The sequence below is a fragment of the Botryllus schlosseri genome, chromosome 3 (genome assembly GCF_051294905.1).
Source record: "Botryllus schlosseri isolate E-star chromosome 3, Bs_hap1, whole genome shotgun sequence".
NCBI lineage: Eukaryota > Metazoa > Chordata > Ascidiacea > Stolidobranchia > Styelidae > Botryllus > Botryllus schlosseri.
Window position 1 is genome coordinate 25,865,625 of NC_137238.1, and position 27,820 is coordinate 25,893,444.

Here is a 27,820-nt window from a genome sequence, read left to right on the forward strand (position 1 = left end):
ATATCTACAGTTCAGGAATGATGATAATGAAAACTCTCGATCCTGTGTAAAATGACCCACTTAGTCGAAACACCATTAACACCAAAACTACAGCAGCATTCATTGCCTTTAAATATTTCGCACTTCGCGAGACTAGAAAAGGACTGTACATTGCACACTGATATTCATAACATCAATATTACTGGTGTTTTAAGCCAATAAAATAGATAGATAAGTCTCGCGTTCGCCGTTGCTCATTTCGACTCGTTCTTGAATCGCGCATGGTACCAGACTTAGTTTTGTTACGATAAAATATCCACGAGAACATCCGGCTACAAGTATATTCCTTGTTCGCAGCATACGGCATACAGTATAAAGTTGCCTCTTTCGTAGTTTAGTTGATGAATTATATTATTATTATTATCGGTATCAAGCGGAAGGCATATGTAACGCGCGATGCCATCGTCGCATACACGATTTCCAAACACACCCAAATGTTTAAGTAAAAGCAAGAAATATTGCAAGAAGAGGGCCTTGATAGCAAGCGTGTTTGCACTCACGATTCTCACGCTTATAAGGATCGTACGTGAAAGGTGAGTGAAACATTATAAGAAACGTTTTTTTAACAAATAAACATTAGTAGGCACGGACAATATAAAAAAAAGTTTTATGATGATGTCATGCTTCTGACACTTTCGTATTCCGGGGTGATGAGTGGATTTCATATATATTGAAAATATATTTAAAATATATTGGAATCCTATTTAGTTGTAACTATTTCCCCAATCTCTCTGTACTAATTGTTTTCAACCTGTTTAGAGTAGCTGCGAACTTTTCGTCGGGAAAATATTCCGTGGCCCATCTAAATTACTCAAAATATCTCGAAGGAATTCTCTTTTGGTGACCAAACGGCAACAATAAAACATAGCTCTACATCTGCACATGAATAATGGCCCGGGAATATTTCAATACAAGCATATTTATATGTCGAAAATACGTCACAGCGACAGAATTCCTTCCATATTTAAAATACGGCTCACAACATTTACTGACAAATTATTGATGAAGGTGAACATGGAGTAGGTTAAATTTGCAATATGGAATACTGTTACGTTAAAGGAAAATATGAATCATCTTAACAACTTCATGATTTTCCAAATATCATCGTGGCTCACCTCGAAATTCTCCTGTGACTCACACTAGTAAACCATAGCTCACTGGCTAAAAACCACTACTCTATAAAATGCATACCGTGTCGTAACTTAAGCTTTACCACAATACAACTCCAACTTTGTCATATCCTAAATATCATCAACTGATGTGGTTTCCGTGGCAGGGTTATTTAGCTCAGTCAACAACTAAGTACCAATTGCGTTACATTATCGCAGTGATCTCTCACTTATTTCACGCAGGCCAACATTGGATTTTGTTTCCTTTGACAGTCGCATATCGTTTCTCGCAGGTAAGGTGCTTAATTTATTACAATAGCATTAGCAGTAGAACAGTGGTTCTCAACCGGGGGTCCGTGAAGCATTTTCAAGGGGTCCGCGAAGCCTCTACATTTTCAAAATGATCGTCAACCTACTCTTTATTTATTTTAATTAGGAAAAGCATGAGCCAGTTTCGCTTCATAATTGCTCAGAATTTAGGACTCGCATCATCGAAATGGTCGTCTGGGATAAAATATCCGAATGTGCAAATTCATTTTAATAGTCAATTTGTCAATAGCCTTCTTATGCAAACCTATTGCTGTTTAGAGATTTTTGTTGGGGTTTGTGGATAAATGAAATGTTGGAGATAGCAAGGTCAAGCAGGGTGACTGCTAAAAGTTTGCAAAACATTTTGGATTTGGAGTTATCAGTCTCAGCAAATTGGTAACCAGTCGTCTGAAATATAAATTCCTGAATTTTTTTCCTAATCTGCCCCAATGAAGGAATTGAAACCTCGCCACGAAATCCATTTCCTCCTGTGATATAACCACTAAATAACTTCAATATAAGATGCTAGATAGAAATGACTAGGCTGGACGTGATATGTTCATTAAAAACTCACAACAAACGCTGTCGTCGGAGGCGTTACGCGGTGATATTACATTCTTCACCAATATATCTTTGTGGAAATGGAAATGGATTTTGGCACTCATTCATATCAAATCGAAGACGAGGATTTCCAATACAATAAATACAGCTGGAAAATTCCTTTCGAAATAATAAAAGCCTAGCCAATTTTCACATATAGTATGGAGTTATTTTCAAGAAAAGTCATTTTGTGGCTATTTCTCATTAGCCTACAATTAATAATTGCACAAGACGGTTGCATGATAATTGAGCTAATTTTGAACGAAAACTTGAGGGGGTCCGCGGGGTCTGTGACGGTCCAAAAGGGGTCCGCGAACACAAAAAGGTTGAGAACCACTGCAGTAGAATATATGTTAATGGTATAGTAGCCGAATTTATTTAAAAACGGTTATTTTGAAATATCATTCGAAATTTTGATGAAAAATAAGTTTTTGTCGAGAAAACATTGTGGGGTCTATCTGGCACATTCAGGTAAATATATGGTAATGTGGCAATATTGACGCACGCGAATAAACGAACAAGGGTCGTGCGAAGATCCCAATCGTGCATGGATCTGTGGTTCTCAACCCTTTTGTCTTTGCGGACCTCTTTTTGACCGTCACGAGCCTTGAAGTTGCTGTTCAAATTTAGCTCAATCATCGTGCAACTGTCATCTGTATTGTTCAAATATTAACTCTAGGCTAGTGATGAACAGCAACAGTATGACTTTTCCTGAAAATAACATCATACTATTCTGCAATTGCATTTCCTGAAATAAGTGGTCGTGTCTTGAAATCCGCGCCTTCAATTTTCTATGAACTGTAGCCGATAATCCATTACCGCAAAGATAGGTGATGGCGAATGATATACTAACACGCAACGCTTCCGACGACACCTTAGGGTATGATCGTAGCAAATATGGCACCAAAATTGAAAAACGTATTTTTAATGAACACAAAATGCCCAGCATGGTCAGGGTCAGTTCTATCTGGCAGATCATCTTCAAGTTATTTTGGAATAATGGTTATGTATATCACAGGGGGAAATGGATTTTTGCAATCATTTCGAAGTCACCGTGATTGACCTTACTTATCCAACTGCTCTATTTTATCCACTATCCCCAACAAAACAGCTGTTTGTGTGAGTAGGCTATTGGCAATTTAGCGATTAAAATCAGTTTGCAGAACAGAATATTTCATCTCGGAATGCCATTCTTTTGATGTGAGTCCTGGAGTTTACCATCAATGAAGCGAAAATGCCTCGTGATTTTTCTAATTAAAACATGCAAATCAAGTTTAAACCATTCTCTAACTTTAGAGGCTTCGCGGACCAGTAAGGGTCCTCTGACCGCCGGTTGAGAACCACTGACATAGATTATACTGAGCAAAATCGCATTACTCAAAGCGAGAGAAATGTATTCCATATGATGGTTTCATCTCTCATTATACAAACGTATAGTCTCTAATTATTCCATGAGCATTCGGTGTTTTCCTTGGGCGGCGACAAAAATACGGGTACTGAAAAAGTCAAGTTTTATTGGTTCAATTTGTGGAAATGAATTTAATATACAGTCGATATCATCATCAAAATTCGCCGGTTCATTCAACCTTCTCGGTGACTATCGAGCTGCATCAATTTAGTAGGAAACTCTGCATTTTTGACACGTAGGCTACCACATTACTTACATCGCTTGTAATCGCAGGGACAAGCCTTGACTTTCGATACCCACACCTCTCTGTATCGCCGGAGAGAGAACTAGAAAGTTTAAACTTGAGCAGCGATATCTTCACATCAATGATGGCAATGATGAAGAAAATAAGAAGTCGATGGTTACAAGGACGGACGAAACCCGGGATGGAATATGTCGATGATGAATACGTGTAAGTTTTTTTTTAGGACGTGAGGAAATCAATGGTAGCCTACACGTCTGAGTCAGTTTGTGAAATATTGGTTTGGCACCAGTGTTGGGATGACTCGAGTCAGACTCGAGTCAACTTTTTCGAATGACTTGACTTGACTCGAGTCACTTTGCAAAAATGACTTGACTTGACTTGACTCGGCGCTTCAAAAATGTGGATTGACTCGTGACTCGGAGCAAAATTTACGAGTCAATTTCAAGTCATCAAGTAAACGGTGTCGACTAAATCATTGTGCATGTTCGGATTATTCACGATACGCCATTTTAACTTGTGAGAGCAACCAGTCATTCACTGATTGTACGTTTCACTGATCCTAAATTATTGCATCACAAATACACTGACCGCATACGAAATGATCACAGCTTGCGTTGTCGTAGTAGCAGATTAATTTAATAGCAACGTATCGCTGTTTATTGGACGGTTCTGTCCTTACATTGCACGGCGCTCACCTTTACCAACCCTCTTGTATGATTTAAATCTAACAAATATATTTTATGCATTTTTATCCTCACATATGTGTATAGATGGCTAGTGTATTTATTGTACAATATCAATTTCTTTCCTCTTCTCGAGGCTTTGTATTCGATCCTCTATTTTGGCTGATAATTAGAGAATGTATAGCATGTAGCTCAGAGCTGTCAAACTCAACTGACGTCGCGGATCGAATTCAAATATACAGATCACTTGCGGGCCGCACCAGTCAAATGATTCCAAAATATTACTAACTTTTACCAGACTTAACTCAATATATGCAGTTTTTCACATTCCCGGAATTGGGTGTTAATGTCAACGATTTTCTCCTGACGATAACTACAATCACAACTCCGCTGCCGGGTTGTTATAATGTGGCCTATGGACATACTCGAAATTTGCTATCTTGAAGGAATATTTATTAGTAGTATTTCTTACTACAAATTCGAGAAATGTGTCGGATAAAATCACGCAATTTTCAACATATACTCAGAATTTCTTCGCGGGCCGAATGAAGTCATTTGGCGGGTCGTATGTTTGACACCCCAGATGTAGCTATACAGTTACTTACGTGTTTTATTAGCAGTTCTACGTGTGCGTGAGCGACACAAGGCATTTTTGCATGTATATTTACCTTCGTTAATTTGTTATTTGATTCAGGATAAATGACCAATTGATCTCTTTAACACAGCTAGTAAAATATAATGAATTTAAATGATCACTCATATACTTCGAAAATTTAATTTGACTTGAATTGTGACTTGACTCGTGACTTGACTTGACTCGAGTCACCTCCAAAAAACGAGTGACTTGACTTGACTCGAGTCACCTTTGAAAATCGATTGACTTGACTTGACTCGAGTCAAAATGTGCAATGACTCGAGATGACTCGTGACTCGAAGGTAGTGACTTGATCCCAACACTGTTTGGCACACAGAAAAAGAATTTAACAATACCAAGATTCTGCAAACCAAACGCTAGTTTTGTAATAGTTTCGCATGGTAAACATCCCCACTTTCTACTGCCACATACAAATACTTGGGGTCTTACTGCTCCTACATCATGGTCCGAATAAACAATCCACGATCGCTTATCTCATTCAATAATGGGTTGGTTACTAGAATATTGGGGTGCCGTCGAGAAAATAAAATATCAATCCATTTTCATCAGTAAGGGGCGAGCTGTATTTTGGGTTGCATTTAAAACAAAAATAAATTCAAAACAAACATGTTTGAAACATAGCCCTGGCCACGACGTCACGAATATTTAATTGTGACGTCACTCTTGATTGACATTGACAAATTGATATTATTGGGTAAATATGGCTCCTTCGACTAAAATGGCGTCTGACCACTGTCATAGACAGACCAAAAATATCTCTAACCAGGACTACATAGTTGTGCAACATTTTTACGATCGGCGGTTATCATCATCGGAACACCCATACCGTATCAATTATCTACACCTACTAGCTATAACTGTCGACTGTTTAGCCATCGACGACTTCGACGGTTCCAGCCACTCCATATCGTATATGTCAACTATATTTGGTGCAAATCGTGCGTGAGGTCATACTACTGTACATGTTTTCCGAAAGCATTTACAGGCTTATGACATCATTATAGAACGTTTGAAAAGAAAATCAATTTTGATTTCTTCGAACACCGTCCTTTTTGAATGTAACCCTAGCTGTATTCACGGTATGTTTCAACAACGTTCGCAGCGTAACGGATTAGTGCCCGTATAGCGAACGTCTCTTCCCTTACATAATAAAACTGTCGGTTAGGCTCAATAACACTATGCGCAAACTTGAGCGACCATGCAAAAAAAGGGCCACATTAATATTACCTTAAAATATTGACTTTATATTTGTTAAGCGTTATTCCTGCGTCAGATACAGTAAGGTATATTATATACCAATCACATCGGCTTGCCAAGTTCTTCTACCTATTCTGTATTTTATGGTGCTTCATATTCAGGTGTTGAAACATCACACAAATAAAAAAAAAGTAGTCACATAATTGTGAATACATTGGACCAGAATTCGTCGTTTTTGGAACAAACCCGTAGTCTATATCCGATCCATAAATGAGATCTGAATCTTTTTCAATATGCATGTCCCCATATGCCAACAATCATGCTGTTCAATTCATGCAATGGGAATTTCTCACAGGCAGCTCAGCAATCAGGCGCGAACAATATTGCGCAGATCGGAAAGCCTCCGTTGGTCACGTTTGAAAGGTCTCTCGAAAGCAATACGTGAACGAATAGTCGAGATACAGGTAAATTACATATGCACTGTGAATATATAGTATATTATTTTACCGATTCAACAGCCTTTTTAGGCATTAAATTGTAATTACACGATACACATCCATGCAATAGGTGGCAATGAGCCAAATACACCATTTGTTGCGGAGAACAAGCCCATTATGATTTTACATAGGCAGTTGTGGCTTTTGGGTTGGGCAAGGTGGGCGGTCGCCCAGGGGCCCCCTGGTCAATAGGCCCCCTGCTGGGTTTAGGCGATTTTCAAGCGTTATAGCGAAAATCCGTGGAAATCCGTGTGCCAATCACGAAGATGATTCCGTACAGATCGGACCATCATCAAATCTCTGCGTTTGTTAGAAAAGTCCCATATCTCAATAATGACCAGGTCTCTGCTTGCGGTAGAGGTACTTAGTTTTGATTTTATCTATCCTTGCCAGCATGCAATAATAGATAAGACCTAATCCAGCACCCGGCTCAAACCTTGACGAGGTGTGCTAGCTTATTAGTAATGTTAGCCGATAGCTTTCCAGATTAATGCGGAACATTTAGCCCGCAAGCGGTTGTATCGCTATTATATCTGGGCCTGCTTCAAGGCCGTGTTATAGTGTCGTATACACATCACGTAATTCCGTTCCATATGGCGCACTAATATCAAGTTGGGAGTAATAGATGCGAAACGAGGGTCTGGGGTGGAGCCCGCAGAAGCTGCGAATACACTCCCTTCCCCCCACCCCCGGAAGTCTCTCCCCCGCTCCCCCAATCATGAGGCCACCACTATATAGAGGATTCTGTTTTCTTGCACCACCCCAGGACATTACAAAAGGGGGTACACGTCATTGGAACCTACCACACCCTTTTTGTTTGTTTATTTGTTTGTGGTATTCATGGTGTTTGTCGACTACTATGGTCATTTACACACGGACAATTTTCTTGATTTTTAGTTCATAGCTGCCGACCTGTAGCGCGCCCCCACTTCTAAGCTTTTATAAGACACGGCATACACGGACAGGGGAAAAGCCTAGATAAACATCTAATACTTCGTTAGGAATTCTGGAGTCGATCTCGGTCGGATTCGGAACCAACAACCCATTGGTGTTGCAGCTGCGGATTACACCACTATACGCTATTTCGCCACACCACACCCTGTGATATATCTCCAAACGCATTGGTGTATTAAATTCATTTTCACTAATTGATTGGTTGATTTCATCTGTACCTCTGTGCACCGGATTTTCACCTTACTACCGTAAACATCGAACTTTCGCGAGTTGACGAACTAGATATCGCTTTGAATTATCGAAATTTATGCACAAATATTTTTCCTTTAGTTTGCCTAATGCGTTTAATGAATTTTCATTCCTCCTAAAAATTTTCATTCCGGCACTCTCATAATGCAAGATCCTCGTCAAAGGGAAATATCTACTCACCCTCACCCAATAGCAACCTAACTAGGGATCTATCGCCTACTCAGGAACTATTATCTGACATGCATTACCACAAAATATCCGTCAATTGCCTTATGATAGATTTACAAAGAGCTACTTAACTACCTCGTGTCTTCATACTAATACTGTTGCTCTACCTTGCCCAGACATTGTTTCAGTGATTTGCTGCTTTTTTAATTCCTTTTAATTAACATTTGTTACAATCAGATTGTGTAGAGACAAGGATACTGTTTGATGAGGTTGTGATGAGACTATATCAGTGGTTCTCAACCTTTTTGGTTTCGCGGACCCCTTTTCACCGTCACGGACCCTCGCGGACCCCCTCAAGTTTTAGATCAATTTTTGCTATATTATGGAGCAACCTTCATCTGTCTTGTGCAAATATGAACTGTAGGCTTGTGATAAACAGCAGAATAATGATTTTCTTCAAAATAGCATCATACTATTTATGTAGAAATTGGTAGACTTTTATTATTTCTAAGCTAATTCTGCTGCTGACTTTCTCGAAGTACGTGGTCGTATCTTGAAAATCCGCGTCTTCGTTTTGATATCAACAAGGAGTGCCGAAAACCATTTCCGCAAAGATAGATGGAGGCTAATGCAATATTAACGCATAACGCTTCCGACGATACTTTTGGCGTGATCGCAACATTTATGGCAACAAAATGAAGAAATAGTTATTTTATGAACATATCACGTCCAGCGCATCTAGCGCAGGGACGGGTAACATACGGACCACGGGCCGGATTCGGCCCGCGACGGCATTTTGATCGGCCCGCAGAGAGTTTCTACCGTCAAAGTGAAATCCTAATCTAAAAGTTTAGACAAATTTTATGCTCCAAAGAATGGATCCAAGTTTTCCAACCTGAGAAAGACTGTCATGAAACGACTTGTTCTGTTCGGGTTTGCATATATATTTACGAGCAAACACTTTCGACCATAAACAATTGAACATTACCAAGACAAGGCTGCATATCAATATAACTGGTGACATGAATTTCAGGGTTGGGGCGTAATGCTTTGATAGCAACGAAACACTCCTTGTTCATCAAAAAATCAGCCTTGTCGATAGGGCATCCACAATAAGAATGCGCCAAATCTGATAGCCGAGCTTTAAGAGCAGGTATATCATTGTCCGATTTATGACGAGTGTCAGCTGAAAATATTCGGGTACATTTCAATATGACTATACTATTCAATTGTATATTGAAGTTCTGTACCTCCAAGAAGCTGCTCAAATAGTGGTTATGTATATCACAGGATAAAATGGATTTCGTGGCGAGGTCTCAATCCCTGCATTGGGACAAATTAGGGAAATACTTCGGAAATTTTTATTTCAAACGACTGTTCACTGAATTGGTGAGACTGACTACTTCGAATCGAGAAGGTTTCGCTGACATTACGAAGTCACCCTGATTGACGTTACTATCTCCATATTTTTATTTTTTCCACAAACATCAACAAAACGTCTATAAAGAGCAATATGTTTGTATCAGCAGGTTATTGGAAAATTGGCAATGAAAATGAATCCACACTACGACAGTTCATGTCAGACGATTATTATGATGATATGAGTCATGAGGTTTTAGCCATTGTGGTACGAAACTGCCTCATGCTTTCTCAAATTAAAAAATAAAATAAAAATTACGTTATCAACCATTTTAAAAATTTAGAGGTCTCGCGGACCCCCTGAAATTGCTTCGCGGACCCCTAGGGGTCCGCGGACCCCCGGTTGAGAACCGCTGGACTATATAGTTGACCTTCAAGCCCAAGGTCGTATTGACAATGCCTATCTGTTATCCAATACTATTAATGCGTCTTGTCAGTACCACCACTATTGCTGTCTGTTTGTTATGTATTTCGGTTAGATTAAAATAAAGACTCCCCTCTCCCTTTACCATTGTAAAGCTGTATGTGAAAACGCAATCCGACACATTAAAGGACTACATACTTGATTTAGACCGCTGATTATGATGAAATTATGACGAATTCACCTATTTTCCACCCATGGATTTCCAGTGTACCAGTCATACTGATAAAAGTTCCGACAGCGATCCATTCTATTCATTATTTACTTATTGTTTCACATTTATTTATTCTGATACGGCACTTTCACTGCCTACAGTGTTATCGCCATTGGCATGAAACATCGATGCGCGTACTTCCCTCCTGATTGGAAATATTGTTTGTGTCTCTGTTACTTATAGAACCCTCCCGACTGTAATGCAGCAAAGATGCTTGTCTATGACACATCGAAACGATCAGCCGGATTCGGAAGCAAGATGCACGTGATCGTCAGAGAGTTCATCCGTTCCCTATACGCCAACCGAACATTTGTGTTGAAGTCGGACGGTTGGGGGTACGAAGAAAAGAATTGGGAATATTATCTGCAGCCGTTAGGGAGATGCAAATACGACAGACACGTGAATACTTTGCCGCCTATATCAGGTACCAATTTCGTTTTGACAGTCGGGATGAATTTATTGGAGAATATGATAATATATTTCATCTTTTGCGATCAGTGCAGGTGAATGCTAATGATGTATGAACTCTTCAACTTAGTACCTTAGCCCAACAAAAAACTGCATAATAGGAATCCACTCATTAATGACAATAATATATATCTGCGCAACGATGACTCAGTGAGAGAAGACATTCTCCAACTCCGTATACCCTGACACAAGCTAACATGGCCTACAATCCTATCACAAGCATAGCGCTAACCCTGACCCTCAATCCTATCACAGCCCGAACGCTACCTCTGGCCGGCCGACCAAATCCTTAATGCTATTCCCGGCTTAGATCAACCCCTGACGCTATAACCGAAACAAATCCCTCACTTCAACCCTAACCGTTGCCCATAATTCAATAGCTTCACTATTTTGAATACCTTGCTATTCGGAAAGCACCGGTATTTAAACACTCATAGTTTTGAAACCCACTATTTTCCCGGGCGCCTATTATCGTGGCAGTGTTCAGTGTTCAGCGATAATTTTCATTTCAATATGAAGCGGAACTTTAATTATTCTTCAAAGGCCTTGATACGTAGCGGGATTTTAAAATACTCAAATTACAAGGGGCAATTCAGGTTGTCTACTCCAGCAGTGGTTGCCAAACTGGGTGCCCGAACCCACATGCAAGCTCCTGTACAACGAATAGGATTAAAGTCTATGGCAGCGGTTCTCATACTTATTCAGCTTTGTGGGATACTAGAAAATCAGCAGAACGGTCGCGACAGAATCACAAAAAATTGCTTTGAAAGAATTGTTTTTATGCCTTTATGCCTTTTTTGTGAAGGATGAGCTTGTTCACACGAACCTATACGAGTGAAATGATGTTGCGATGTTGACATTCATTACCGTATTTCTTTGCATTCATTGCACATGGAAATCAATACGACCTGGCAGCGCAGACAGTCAAATCTCATTTATTCTTTGTAAAAAAGATTTGATTACAGACGTATCGTTCATTTCGTAAATCAGACAGCTGTCGATTCGTGGAAGGATTGCTTGATTCAGTACTTTCAAGTGGATTGCCTACTCACGTAAAGTTAAAAATTAAAACAGATTCCGGGAAGTAACGCTGCATTGAAAGCTGAAGTCGAAACAATACACCCATGATTGCTGGAATTACTTGTTTATGAATTGATTCATATACGAGCGGACATCGAATCAAAGTATCATATGCTTGTCTGCATGCCTTATTTCGAATACTATTCCTTTATCTTCCTTAAATCCACGAAAGTTGGCGGCACATCTAGCAATCTGCACGCAGTTATGAAATCACTGATTTATACAATATTCATTCCAGTATTCCTAAAAGATTCGAGGCATAACCGAAACATTCGCGGCACATAGTACGATAATCACTGATCTATGACATGAATAACTGTGCCTTATTCTTCCCCTTCGGAAATCGAGTTAGTTTACTCGGGTCACCTTCAGACATCGAGTGAACCGACTTTACTTGTGCAGAAATGTAGAACCTTCCGATATGACTTTTTATTCGAAATGGTAAATTACTGAAGGTAAATTACTGATGTGTTCCCAACACTGTTATAGGAATGCGATCAATTTCCAACGGACACGTGCCATATTGCGTGCAATGAAGAAAATAACCTTATTTATTTGGATAGGAGGATTGAAGGAATTAGTAGCTGGTTAGCGGAATGTTGTGTGAAAAGTTTCAGAAATACCGGGCTAAACGATTTCCTCGTTAAAACAAGTTGACACCAAGTGATTATTCTTACAAAAGGATGTTGAATTATTATGTAAATGGATGAGCGAGGCAAGATTTTATTGTGGAATCATACTCCTTTGTAACCCAGCAGACGAGTTGACCTTAAAGTGGATCAACCGTAGTAAAAATGCACTAATTTACATATCATCGTTAAATTAAAAAACTTGTGATATTAGGTATCATACCAAAACTTCAGGAGGCGATAAAACCCGTATTGCGCACCATTTATGAAAGACCTTTTAAATTTATCCAGAAAAAACACAAGACGAGAGAATTGTCAGGCCAAATCGCAGTTTCGGGGACATTGATTGGACAGTTCCATGGAAAGTATTGGATCCCTTGAAGAAAATCCACGATGACCCCTTCGCTTGGTGGATTGCACAGTTCGTCAGTTACGCCTTCCGGTTTCAACCCTGGTTCGAAGAGAAGGCTAAATCTATCGGGGACAGCATCGGCTTTACCGGCAATGAGGCTGGGTGAGTTTGAAATATAATACGGCAGCAAATGAATGCGGGCATCAAAAATATACAGACTGCGTTGTCGTAAGAGCAATAGTCAATTTGACGCCGTACCTGGAATATCAGTGTATAGTTCAAAAGATTGCAAATGGATCCAAGGAGTAACCGGAGGAACTCAAATTCCAGATTGTAGTAATTAAACTTGATTCAATATTCGATTGGAAACGCCTGTACGGAAACGAGGTTCTTAACGTATGGGTTGCGTCCCAAACATGGGTCTGGAATTGTTTAAATTTTGGTCGCGACCGCACAACGATAGTTTACGTGATATACGCTGATTTTCAGGGAATTTCTTCTCACTCCGTACAATCTTCGATGCGTAATTTGAAGGGATGGTGTGAACGTCAGGTTCACGTTCGCGTTCTGTGTGTGAACCTCGCAAATTTAGAGGTTCACTTTCACAAACGAACCTTGGTAGGTTCTGCACTGTGAACCTTTTACATATATTACAATTTTCACGTCATTACAACATCTTTTGTTGAAATTTATTGCATTTCAACTGCGGGTTACTCTATGCATGACCCTGGCATCATAAAAAAATTGACACTAAACGAGCATGCACCTTGACCATCTCAAACATTTTATCTGTTTGTTACAAAAGCTTTCTGTTTGTGAATATTTAATGACTCTCTGCTGTGAGCTTGATCCGCAACCACACAACATCAAGAGCGAAATACGCAACATGTAGATAGTCAGCAAATGTTGCTTATTCAACCAATCAAAGAAATTGATATCGTTGTCTGATATAAAAATAAATCTAGCAAGCGTACGGGGTCCATCTCGATTTCATATGTTTAATGTATCATAAAAACCAAATGCGTGCGATTGAGGTGTTGGCTACTGCTGTATATCTTTGTTAATGGGGTGAAACCCGTTTTACATTATGCTGGGTATCAACGTAGCAACACTCAAACGCCGAATACATTGTCCGGGCTGACCTAGAACGTTAAGGCGTAAGCTTATATTCCTATACAAGTCGTCGTCGAAATCGTTGGCAAACGACGGAAGATATTGATTTTATGGGGTTATTCAATTCAATTCAATTTAATTTCATTCAATATATTGCTAATAATTTCATCATTTCAATACACAACAAGACCGCGATACAAAATCATTTGATTGCTCCAGTTGATAAATTTGCTGACGTTAAAAAGTCAATATGTGATTCAGCATTGTGGAATTATGTGGACCCAGTCGTCGCTAGGTATCGTGTACCTGAATATATATCACTTCACGGAAATGTAGGGTTTGAATTAGCAATATGACGTCACCTGATGTCATGAGGTTCGCGTTCTCGTTCATACAGAACCTTTGAAAAAGGTTCGCATTTACATGAGCCTGAACCTTTCAGAGGTTCACACCATCCCTAGTAATTTGTAATCGTCCAAGATCTTTGTGTTGGATATTCCAAATAATAGGAGGCTCGCGCAGAAATTTGGTTACGCATGAACATGACCTCATTATGAGGTATAATTACGTTCCGTAAATTTTTGAAAACACCCGCTACATCAGCTACACCAATATATCTGATTTCCTGGGCAGAGAGAGAACTGAATAATAATTGTAATTTGAGCAATAGCATCTGTTATCGACAAAATCACTAATTACCTTCTAATAATTTTGTACTTTGCGCGTCTAATGGACTGTTGTCAACAGGCTCGCTTGTGAATCGAGGGATTTGAGCTTAGTTTGCTACGGGAAGAGCGTGTGTGTTTGTTTGTGTGTGTGTTTGTTTGTTTGTGAATCATATATGGGAATGTGCATCAGTACTTGATTTTGCACATTTCATCGCCAATTCCAGTGATTCATGGACTCCCGAGCTTTAAGATTAATTCACTAAAATGGGTTCGTGAGTAGAAAAAGATTGGAAACCATTGGTAGACACATAGAGTCCAATACAAAAGTTTCGTGCATAAATAATATAACTAGGATAAATGTTATGTCATATCAACATCGCTGAATCAATGACTATTTTGTAATGAATCATGTTTCATAGAACTTCGCTGTCTAGTCTACACCTTCTCTATCTCATACATTCCCGATAATATGTAGCATATACTGTTATCAGAAATCTCAATGTGCGAGGTTTGGGTCACGAGATGAAATTCAAAATCAGGTTTGTTCGCGCTCAAAAACCTTTACGGACCATAACGATATGTTCGCGTAGCTGATGGTATCGTTAAATGACGCTTCACAAATTTGAAATAAAATATCATCTCACATTATGAAGCTTTCGTCAATTGTCGGTAATTTCAAGACAATGCAGTCAATCGATTTGATAGTAACTGGATAGAGGCAAATCTGTAAGGCTCAGCAGCATTCAGAATCGAATTTTACGAATATTTGGCAAAGAAACAGTTAGCTTTTTTAAATTAGCAGAATTTGGCGTATATGTCCCAGACTAAGGGTGAATATGGTGCGAAAAGGGAACATTGCCATCGGAATGTGAAAAGTGACAGACATGTGAACATTGAACATGTTCGCCATTGCTGTCTTAGAGAGATTATGTGAAAGTATTTCATAGTAAAATCGCAACATTTCCTAAGCATGTGATGCATAATACAGCCATTTTTTTCATTTACTCAGCATATCTCAGCAGCAGATGAAATGGATATTCATTATCAAAGCTTTTATGTAATGCGCATTCCAGAATCCACATTCGATGGGGCGACAAGATAGGCCGTGAAGCAGCGAAACATGAAGTCTATGAATACATGGAATTTGTGGAGATATCTTATCGATTACGGGAACGTGTCGGCCATAAGACGCAACCCGTGGTTTATGTTGCGACCGAGAGCTCGCAAGCATGGAAGGATTTGAAGTCCAAGTACGCATGTATATATATATGTATTATATATCCACAATACATGCTAGAACAGGGGATCTCAAACCGGTATACGGGAGAGGATTTTCAGATGTACGTGTGCAACTTTTCTGGCTCTGTCACAATTTGTTAACATGTAGAATTGCAATTGCCATCATGTACTGTTGAGAAATTTCCATATCTCGCTGACATATAGCTGCTATGTATGAAACCGCAGTCAATGGCGACCGAACGGCTACATGTATTTTCCATACCTGTCAAGGATTTTTACTACGTATATTAACTTAATACGACGGCTTCCTGTGCAGGATGCTGATGAGTATGTTTTTTACATATCAAAGTAAGTCAAAATCTTATCAAAATTGTAGCGTTGAATCAAAAAATTGTTTACAAAGTCAATAAACTTTGCAACATGCATTTCCTTTGTATCGTAGATGTTTGCACAGTCGGTGAACTTATCATTTGACATTTTACAGCTTGTAGCCTACTTTATAGGCCTACCGTTGTAAACGGCCCATATTGTCATTGTGAATCATAACCGATGTAATAACTGAAACAAATCGGTTGTTCGTTATGTTCAACGTACCGCCTTACCCTAACTGAAGCAAGACTGCACTTGGGCATTTGTTCTTATATCAATAAGCGCATGATGAAAAATTGTGATGTTGACAACCTAGTCCGTACGAAGCAACGTAATGTGTCACGAACAGTGTAGCCTACGAACAACTTCAATGTTGCCAACCAACAACTGCTGGTGTTGAACGTTCTTTCTCCATTCTTGGCAAGCTACTAATTACAGACAGACCCTTTAGACCCGAGAATATAGGAAAGTATCTTTCGTGGTACTACAATGAATTTTAGTTGTTTGTACCATAATACGTGGTGTAACTACTGGAATTCTCCATAGGTCCAGATTTCGTTGAAATAAAGTTTGTTCATGTCAAAATTTGGCAGTTTTTAAGTAAAAAAAGCTTTTGAGGCCAAACTACAGGACAGACAGACGGAGAGGACATACAGTTCAACCAGAAATAAACATAAGTAGTACAATTCTGGCATTATGTGAAAAAACACCTAAATTACAAACATGAGGTAAAAATTAAGATTTTCTAAGGTCCAAACATGTCTAAATTTCGATTTTTTAGCGTATGTGCTGAGTGCGTAGCAAGGAACAAATTGATGGAGAAATAATATATTTTCATGCCATGTCATATGTCATGTCCAATATGCTTTTTGAATCTTATATATTTGTAAATATCACTATAAACCGGACGGTGCCATTCGCGGAATCCATCGCAATACCTGAATTGAATAGTTTGTTGTGTTTGTCTTTTCCACTGCATATACTCCAATGGCTTACTATACGGCATGCATACATATGCATTGAGAGCGTGCCGTTAAAAAAGCTTGAGACCATCTGTAATAAAATATCGTGAAATTTCAGGTGAATCTCAACCTCTACATTAACATTCGTTTACAATCATTTTACATTTTACAAATCAAGTCTCGAATTTCCAGGTATTCGGAATATACGTTCATAGGCAGCGGCTACGTCAATGAGACCAAAGACATGAGCTCTACAGATGCCGTGCGATATACCGACATAAAATTCGCTCTGCCGTCGATCTTGATGGACATGTACTTTCTCTCGAAAAGTAATTTCGTCGTTTGCACTTTTTCATCCAACGTAAGTTTTGCGACAAAAGCAGTTCCTAATATATGTAAAGGGGTGTTGGGTTCCCTATGATGAAATACCTTTCGGTATCTTAACGTGGAAATAATTTTATCATCGTAGGACCATTCAGTCAGTGAATGTCATGATTTTCAAATATTGAAACTGAAACCTGGATTTTAGAGATTGTCTGATATCCTATAGCAGCGGTCAAACTGTGGGACGCGCCTCTTTGTGGGCGTGAAAGCAGATGAAGAGGGCGCAAAACCGCCTGAGAAAAATGATGTTTCTTGACCTCCGAATGAGATAAATCTGCGCGGAAACTTTCAAGTTTCAAAAGGCAATAAGCAATATTATATTATATTTTAAATGTCATAATTGTATCGTACCATCGATACGCCGATGATAGATCTTTACTGATGTCGGACCGTACGCCAATCAGAAGATGTCTGTGAATTACGAAGAGTAACTATTGAATGCGTGTTGCTGATAGCTGATGCTTTTATGGTCATGCATCTGCGCAGAGAGCCTGGAAAGGCACGGCGTTGTGAAGATATAAAGTCATGTCATATGCCATGAACATATGCTTTTTGAATCTAAGTAACCAGGATTTAGACATAAGTGGGTCACAACGTATTTGCATTAGCCCCTCCGAATATACTCAATGAGCACACATTTTGTAGAATGCCGCTCTTAAGGAGCGAATTTCATGACAATTAGAAAGTACTCTATTGAATTATTCTCTTGCCGAACACCTGCGACCCTCGCAGAAAATATATTGTCCCGTGAAAAAGTCCTCGGTTTGAATGTCGTGCGGCCACCGCCATTTGTTTGTGATTTGGTCAGGTGCGTGTACACTAAGCTCAAGTAGTGTAACAGAATGGACTAGAGACCTAAATCGTTAGAGTATCTGTACTACGTGCTACCATTGTTTATGTGAATATTGTTGACAGTATCGTTAACGCACACTTTTATAGTAGGTTTGCGATTAGCGCGAACGTGGCGCTTTAGCCTCCTTTTAATGCCCTACCGTCTGCAGCGATCTAAATCTGTAATCTTCAACCTTTTCTGCTTCGCGAACCGAATTTGAATCGAGTATTAATTCCGGTGATTCGACTAGAGTGTCAAGAGATGATTTTTCGAGCACCTAAATTACAGGCTCCTGGCCACTAAGAGCTGGTTCATCAACCATAATTGCAGTTTCGATGCTATGTTTTTGCTGGGAAAGGCTGTAAACCCGTATTGGCTGCATCGTAACATACGAAACATGTAGTACAGAGCTGCACACTATGAAGGAAATGATATTTCTACGAAGTCCTGTTTAAGCCACAGCATTGCCGCGGATAAGCTAACTTCATGATATCCGCCCCTATTGTAACATTCTTGTTGCGTTGAGACAGTAAAGACCAATGAACGTTCGGAGTGGGCGCGATACTATCGCCGATAACCGCATGGAAATCGGAAAAAGGATTCCTTACTAGGATCACGACTCAGAAATGACACCTTCGAATAGTCCAGGACTATAATATATTCCCTCCAACAAGCCTGATTATACTTTTGGAACAATAATAAGCAAATTGCCTACCTCTCGTTTTCGCGGACGAGCGAATAGAATCGTCGCATTGTTCAATGGGATGATTCAGCGTGCATATTGTGAATGAGCGATTAGGCTAAGAATTATTAAGGGTAGAGCATGTTTCGATTGAAGGGATTAACATGAGTTTTATTCAATTTTTAATAGTGATGTTGTCCACTTTAATTCCGGGCTTTCAAACTTGCAAAGATATATCAACATTTAGCAGAGGAGTAACGATCTACATCTACAGTAAAGACCGGTACCAGTCCCCAGACCAGAGGTTGCCGACCATTTTTAGCCATTTCTAAGATCAAAAATTTGCTGTAAACACTCAAGTGGCCCGCGCAAGCGTTCGTAAATCGCATTTGACCCTTTGTCCAAGAAAAATCGGACATCCCTGCTCTAGATCAGTGGTTCTCCAACGTTTTGAGACTCGCCCACGTTTATGATAGTGAAAAATCCCGCGCCCCTTATCTTCATATCACAAAATGCGACTAGAATGCAAGCAATTCCAAGAGAAAATTTGACGGCATGGAAGGTTATGACTAGGGCTGGGCACAATGATTCGAGTACTCGAATCTGAATCGAGTAGTAATTTTAATGATTCGAGTCGAGTAGTAAAATACGATTTTTTCGAGTACTGAAATTATACGGTCCTCGCAAGTGAAAGCTAATTTACTGACGAGAATTATAGTTTTGATACTATTTTCCACTGAGGAAGCCTTGAAACCTTGATAGGCCGTGTCTCGGCATACCAGGCACAGTACAAAGCTACGAACGTTACTGGAAATAACACATTTCCGAAGTCATGATCATCCCACAACATTGTTAAGATGTGAAATGAAATCAATATGGTCGAGAAAATACCAAAGTATCTTTAATGTGACGGATAACAAGCATTAAGTTCTTTGTGGTGGCATAAAAGGTACATATTTGGACTTTGACATAGCACATTCTGTTGTGACGTCATAATGAGTGATACTCGATTACTCGACTCGACTCGAAGCATATTACGTGATTCAGAATCGAATCACTCAGGTACTCGATTTTGCCCAGCCCTAGTTATGACTGATGATGTGAGAATTCTCAAATACGAAATTCGGGCTAAATACGGAACAGTACCTTTGATTCGGATGTAAGTCTGGCCAAGCGCGAATTTTTTTTTATGTTGACCGCATCTTCGCGTTCCCCATCAGATGCTTCCACGATCCACAGTTTAAGGACCACTGCTCTAGATAGTATAACTTTGCTGCCCAGTAAAGTGATCAGAATATATTTGATGTCATTCAAAAGATGTCAATTACAAAGATATGAATGGAACGAAGTGGACCATAATTATTAGGCGGCGACCCTGTTAGCGCATTTACATTTACATTGTCGCAACTTATTCCAGATTTGCCGTGGCATATACGAGCTACTGATGATGAGCAAGGCCATGCCATCCGACAGATTGATAAGCCTCGACCACCATTACCGCTTCTTTGCTGGTCCTCGTTTGCTAACGATTCAGGACCACACGAAACGCAGCGAAATGGAACTTGATATGGTTGTCGGAGATGAGTTGAATGCCGTGCGCGACATCGCGTACAGGGTCTGCGATGGAAATATCATAGCAACGAATCAGCGAACCGGGGAAAGGGGGTCTTTGCCTCCATACAAAGCAGAAATCCTTGTGAAGGCTATCAATAGTACCGTGTTCGAGGACCTGTGACTCATTACGATTAATGTTGCATTTGCGCATTTTGTCGTCATTGAGGGATTTTGGCTAAATTATCGTGGCACTATAGTATTGCGTAGTTGACTTTGGTGTGAAGTGCGGTTGGTCTCACATCTGGTATCCAGGAAGCTGTGACTTGAATGAGTAATGGGTATAGCAACCCGGTGGGATTGAGATATCAGTACAGGAGCTTGTGAGCTTTTTCCGACATTACAAAAAATATTGAGTCAGGGGGTACATGCAGCACGGACTGACGGGTCGTTTGAGTAAACAACAGAGGTGGTCAAAGTAGTCAAGAAAGCTATTCAAGTAGAAGTAGAAGTAGCGACGAAAAATCTACCCGAGTACGAGTCGACGTACTTCTTCCATGAGCCACCTAAAACTACTTGAAGTAGAAGTATAGAATTACCTGACTTTGAATTTACTCGAGTAAATAAGTAGTTCTGAAAACAGTCTTAATTCGTTCGCATGGACTGTCAAAAGCTGCAAATTGAGCTATGCGGAAGGTGCAGAGAGCTTGATTCGTATTGATGCATCCCAGGAGGTTTCAATTTTCGACAGAATAAGCATTCTTTCGCATCATGGGATGCAAATTATAGTATTGATATGAAAATGCGATACTAACCCTTTGTTTACTAGAAGACCCCGTTTTACAGAATATCATGGCATGGCGCCCTGCCCTATATTATAAGGCCCAAAGTTTAGGCGAAGAGCAGTACGGAGAAGTTGTATCGGATACGGTTTCAACACATTCCGCGATTAGTATACGATAATAATAGATATTGTGGATCGTAAAATTTATATTTAGTGTAGCTTCATTTTCGGAAAATGCTTTTATGCTTCAACAGTATGTTCTGCAGACAAAAGAATTGAAAGTAATTAGAGCTCAAAGTATGATACTCCGAGCATCATACTCGGAATTGAAAGTGAAATACAAGTACCACTTCAAAAAGGCGGAAAATAAATTTCATGTCTTTTGTCCATAACTTTTCAAAGGTGATCTGCTAAAACAGATGTAACGTTCCAAAAAGCCGGATTTTCCAGACTAGCAGGACACGTCATGGACTGCTGGATAACGATAGGATAGGTCATTGCCAGATTGCGAAACGCTAGTTTCAAACGTTATGGTTGGCCATATTTACTGTGATGAAATATTCGACATGGCCGACAATGCGGTGTGAGCGGAACCATAAGCAATCCGGTAAATAAATTATATTCACTGATACTTTCGTGAAAACATAGATGTCACTCCATGACTACTGTGCGCGAAGCGCATCTAAATTTCTGGGCTTTACTTGACTTTTATGAATATTAAATGTTGGTACTCGGTGAAAACAGCCCTGAAATTCATCAAGCTATCTTTCGTATTGCGGGATTAAACTACTTCTACTTAACAAACTGAAAATAGCGAAAAGTATGTAAGTAGATCACAAAATATTGCGAAGTAGAAGGTGAAGTATAGAAAATCAGATCTACTTGAGTAAGAACCAGAAGTAGAGGAAAACTACTTGAGTACTTCCAAAAGTAGAAGTATTTCGTTACCTATGTAAACACCTATGCCCTATGGTAAACAATGTCAGTGGCTTTCGGAGAATTAGAATTTGAATTGTGATTCTGGGGAGTCGCAATACCGAGGATGTTCATTTGAGTGACAAACATTCCAAGTCTATGTCGAGTCCAATTCAATGTAGTGACAGTGACGAATATGCTGATTTGAGTGACAAGTAATTCCATCTAGAATATGGCCGTGGTTAGAGTTTGGACTGCTATCTTTTCCCTCAAATGTTTTTTCCCAGAACTACTTTGCAAAATACCAAATAATAAAAGTAAGTTGTTTTGTACATACAATTAAATAAAATTAGATGTTAAAGTATTATAAACTCACCTGAGTAGCTGGTTCGAGTGGGCAAAGTCTACGGGAACGGGGGTACTCAGAAAAAGCGGAAATATATCGTTACTTACCACCTCTGTTACTTACATGGTGTACTGTGATTGACCCTCTGTCTCATGCGAGACGTGAAAATCCTCATGTAGTCACTTATTCAGTGGCGACCCGGTGCAAAGCTAACACAACATCCTTACTCGCTGGTGCCTCCTGCATCTCCATTCCTCGAGGCATACGCTAACTTTTAATCAAAGCAAACTAATGTCGCAACGGCAAAAACAGCACGGACACGATATATAACATCATATAATATATATTATGCAATGAAAAATCTGAATTTGGATAGTTATCGGTAACACATGAATCGATGTTAACAATAATATATGAGTCGAGAATGATAAACACATAAATGTGCATCCAACCCACTCCGGTGTCTTCATCACTACTCCGGGATGTATTAGACGAGGGGTGGTTCTAATTCGTATTGACCACAAATACTAATACTCGTGGAACTGCAATCAACCCTATGCACGAGTAGCCTACGTTGAAGAAATCCGATGTTTCACATAGTATAGGCTACTTTAGACGCAGTCTGATGGAGTGTTCTGCGTCTGCTAATTTCCTTCTATCCGGCGATACCTTGTAGGTCCTCTTCGTAAAACAATGTTTTGGGGTGACTGTGGAGTTTCTCCGTAATACTTTGAATTGTATAGATCGGAATCCAGAATCTATATATCAGCTTTACCGGCTCCAACGCTAGGTCTCTTGTTATAGATTTAAGTCACTTTGCGCCAGCATACTGCCTTAACTTACTTCGCGGCCGTTTGAGCGGCAACCTTGGCAAAATATCATCTGAATGCAACGGTGTTCCGATTCCGAGGTTGAGACCGATGTGTATTGTGTCACCGCCCTGTTACGGACGTTACAGACGGTACAAACGGTTACGCATGCTTAATTCCGCTCGTGAGTAGCCGATAGTCTATGCTGTATTGCAGTATGTGAGTTAGGGTTGCATTTAAAACAAATGGTTGTTTAAAATACTCTGTTTAAAACGTGTTTTAAGCAGTGTTTCAAACAGTGTTTTAAACAAATGCCTTCAAGAAAAAAACACAATTTTTTTAAAGTTATATAATTACGCCATAATTGTGTAAATGCATTTCAAAACCATGTTGTATGAGCCTAAGGACGACGATTACTACCCGATATAGCCTACGTATGCCATATGGAATGGTTGGAACCCTCGAAATAGTCCAGGGGTCGGCCAACCCCGGCACGCCAAATGATTTCATGCAAACGACATATTGAGACCATGTTTTTACAAAAAGTGAAACAGAAGTTTTCAAAATGTACGAAGCTCGTAGGCGATCCAAAATTATTTAGTAAATCCACATAAAATAGAATCTATTACGGCTGATTTCACTTATCTTGAAATTATTTTCGACGCTTCGCGCGATTTATTGGAACTTGATGTCTTGATTATAATGTAGGAATCCCCAATAAATAAATATATATGTAGATAGAAACTGTTTCTCAAGGCTATGCATAATGTACAGCAATGAACCAACCGTTTTAGCAGTTATGAAAGAACGTCAACCGAATATCTTTTGAAACCATTTGGATGCTTTAGTCTGGGAGTATTCACTGTGCAGTCTACGGGAGCGCAACTTATGAGCCGGCATTCCGGCGCTGGGCATTTTCACGCTATAGAAGACATGATCTGGACATAAAGTTTCGGACAACATGCGGCCATGCGTCTCCCGTGCGGTGTATAATTGGCAGCGATAAAACCTTGAAACAAAATAACCGTCGCATGCTGGCCAAAACGTTCGACATTGATATGTCCAGTGGACATTGTCCACTGTCAAAGCGCCGAAGTGACCAGCCCCGAATAGTCCAGCGCCCGCAGCTGGAGCCGCACGTATCAAATGAGACCCGCAGAGGAAACTAATGAGCCCCGTGTCGAAATGCAAATTTGTAATCGTGTTAGTGGAAGACGATATTCTTTTAGTTTCGTCTGGTGTGCAAGCGATTCCAATATATCTGGACGAGCAACGACAATCTTTACTGCTTTGCCGTTGCAGACAACTCCAGTGTCACACCAACCTTAATGTGACACCAAACCGACTTGAATGATACAGGGGTGAGCATATTTTTCATCATCATCAGACCATATCATCGTAACAACACTGCTTGGCCTGTCACTTATTGGATATGGTACCGAACACAGTGGACTTGGACAGCGTACATGTAAGCGATAGCTGGGGTGCTGAAGCGACCAACATTTATTCCCTTCGCGACCAAATTCAATAATCACTGGCGTAACGGATGCCGTTGCCATCTGCAAAAAAACAGTAGGAGCTATTCCTTGGTTGAAACGTTCATTATTATTAAATTGAATGTTTGACACGCAAGCTGGTCAAAATTTGAAACTTTTGATATTTTAGCACTCTGCACACTAAAGGTTGCCGGCCCCTGATGTAAGTCATGAATCTCTGCCATATCATGTCAAATGAGAAGCCGTCATCACACAAGGTACTAGCACCGATACTTCCAAACTTGTTATATTTTTGTTAGCCTATTTGTCTCAGTCTTTATAATGTCATGTCCAGGTTCGGAACTTTGCTTAATATAGCAACTTACGCATGAATTCTTTCTAAGTGCTTCTCGGAGGTACAGAACTTCAATATACAATTGAATAGTATATTCATTATTCATACTGAAACGAACCCGAATATTTTCGGCTGACACTCACCAGGGGTAATCGTCAACAACTAGTTGAGAATTGGAAAGAACATTGTATATCAACCAAATTGGGATCAAGTCACTACTTTCGAGTGGTTATGATGCTGTCAGCAGTGATGATACATGGTTATGATGCTGTCAGCATTCTGTGTCCTGGAACTGAGCCCAAAGTGGAATTACTAAATCTATGAACAGATCGCTGCTCACAGATTTATATTTCAATCCTGTTCTAAGAATCGGGCCAACCGAATTTCATCTCTATAGTTTTGACAAATTGGTTATTGAGGTTCGCCAGCCTATGAAATCTCGCCACTATATGATTCTGACGCGTGTACGATATCATCCAAGCAATATTTGGCTTGTTTTAAATAAGCACATATATTGTCTCCATGTCCTCACTATATAGTCAAATTGCAATATTGCGTTTTGGCTTATAATCCCAATTTTATATAGTGCGGCCCGCGAATGCATTCAGATGTTGAATGCGGCCCGCGAGCTCAAAAGTTTGCCCACCCCTGGACTAGAGTCAAGTCAAGTCACTCGTTTTTGGAGGTGACTCGATTCAAGTCAAGTCAAGTCAAGTCACGAGTCAAGTCACGATTCAAGTCAAATTGAATTTTCTAAGTATGAGTGATGATGAAAAATCATTACATTTTTCTAACTGGATTAAGGACAGATGAATTGATCATTTATCTTGAATCAAAAAACGAATATAAAGTTAAATATATAGGCAAGACGATGTTGCAGCACTCACGCAAACGTAGAACTGCTAATAAAATACGGGAGTAATTGTATGGTTACATGCTACAGTCAGATTTTATCGGCCAATATAGAGGATTAAATACGAATCCTCGAGAAGTTGGAGAAATTGATGTAGTACAATACACTGCCCAACTACACATCCGTGAGAATATAAACGCGTACTACGATAACGTTAGCTGTTATTGTTTCGTTAGCGGTCAAATTATTTGTGATGTGAAAATGGAGAATCAGTGAAACGTACAATCAGCGAATGACTGGTTGCCTCACTAGTGACACCGGCGTATCGAGAACAACCCGAACATACATAAGATATGGTTATTTTATCGACACAGTTTACCTAATGACTTGAAATTGACTCGTGAATTTTGCTCCGAGTCACGAGTCAATCCACATTTTTGAAGCACCGAGTCAAGTCAAGTCAAGTCAAGTCATTTTCGCAAAGTGACTCGAGTCAAGTCAAGTCACACGAAAAAGGTGACTCGAGTCTGACTCGAGTCATCCCAACACTGATATCAACAATCGTATCACAAAATATGACGTCACCAGAATGAGATTTCGTGAATGAGAGATCGTTCAATGTACTATTTTTAGGTGGTACACGAACTCTTTTTGTTGACAGAGTTTTGGTTGGCGTATTTTGATAAAAGTCGACTCCAAGGCACACAAATGGAATTGTGAACGGCCTCGCCCAACGATTCGAAATCGGTCGTCTCGATAATTATTCGCACAAATCGGATTATCTAACAGATGTTTGCCGATGGCAGAATTAATGGCATTTGATCGGTCAGCATCAATCTTAAGCGGATGAGTTAAGGATGAGCTTTTCACTGAGCGTGATGCACGTGTTCCGATGAATCTGCGGACATGTTGGTTTGTGCGTTCCTGCAGACCTAAAAATAGTACATTGAACGCTCTCTCATTCACGAAATTTCATGCTGGTGACGTCATATTTTGTGATACGATTGTTGATATACAATGTTCTTTCCAATTCTCTACTAGTTGCTGACGATTACACCTGACGAGTGTCAGCCGAAAATATTCGGGTTCATTTCAATATGAATATTCAATTGTATGTGGAATTCTTTTTAGTGGAACTGCAAGATACTAGTCACACAGAAGGAATAAGGACGAGAAAAAGAAGCAATTGGAAGTTTATCCGGCGATAGAACTAATTCACCGTTTCTCGAGACCACTCGCGCTATACTTGCATGTCTGCTAAAGAAGAATTAGACCTCCAGCAGCAATACTTTTCCATCGATAACTAGTCCATCGCAAATCATGAATGAATATACAGTTGCTTCCCAATATCGTTTTGAGATCATGAGGAAACTTTGCGGCATTTTAGCATCGCGTTGCTTTGGGATAGGTATGGCTGTACGTGAATTTACAAGCTGGCATGTAAGCTGATTTACACAGACCAGAGGTGGTCAAAGTAGTCAAGAAAGCTACTCAAGTAGAAGTAGAAGTAGAAGAAGTGAAGAAAAAATCTACTCAAGTACGAGTAGAAGTACTTCTTCCATAAGCAACCTAAAACTACTTGAAGTAGAAGTAGAATTTACTGACTATAAAAGTACTCAAGTAAGTAAGTAGTTGTGAAAACAATCCTAATTCGTTCATATGGATTGTAAAAAGGTGCAAATTGAGCTATGCGAAAAGTGACGAGCTTGATTCATATTGATGCATACCAGCAGGTATCCAATTTTCGATAACATAATCATTCGTCCACATCATGGGATGAAAATGATA

General features: G+C 39.7%; 2 protein-coding genes across 2 annotated transcripts in view; one reads left to right on the top strand and one right to left on the bottom strand.

Annotated features, from left to right (window-relative positions):
• The window catches only part of LOC145435413 (uncharacterized), a 428,570-nt gene that overhangs the window by 327,646 nt on the left and 73,104 nt on the right, over positions 1 to 27,820 (bottom strand). The gene's annotated exons all lie outside the window — the stretch shown is intronic.
• On the top strand, positions 436 to 20,769 carry LOC145436199 (alpha-(1,6)-fucosyltransferase-like). The gene is made up of 9 exons (XM_080313551.1): positions 436 to 572; positions 1,392 to 1,441; positions 3,739 to 3,916; positions 6,600 to 6,708; positions 10,350 to 10,590; positions 12,635 to 12,857; positions 15,550 to 15,726; positions 17,239 to 17,407; positions 20,362 to 20,769. The coding sequence occupies exons 1-9, from the start codon at positions 436 to 438 to the stop codon at positions 20,677 to 20,679; spliced, it is 1,602 nt and encodes a 533-aa protein (XP_080169677.1). The 3' UTR covers positions 20,680 to 20,769.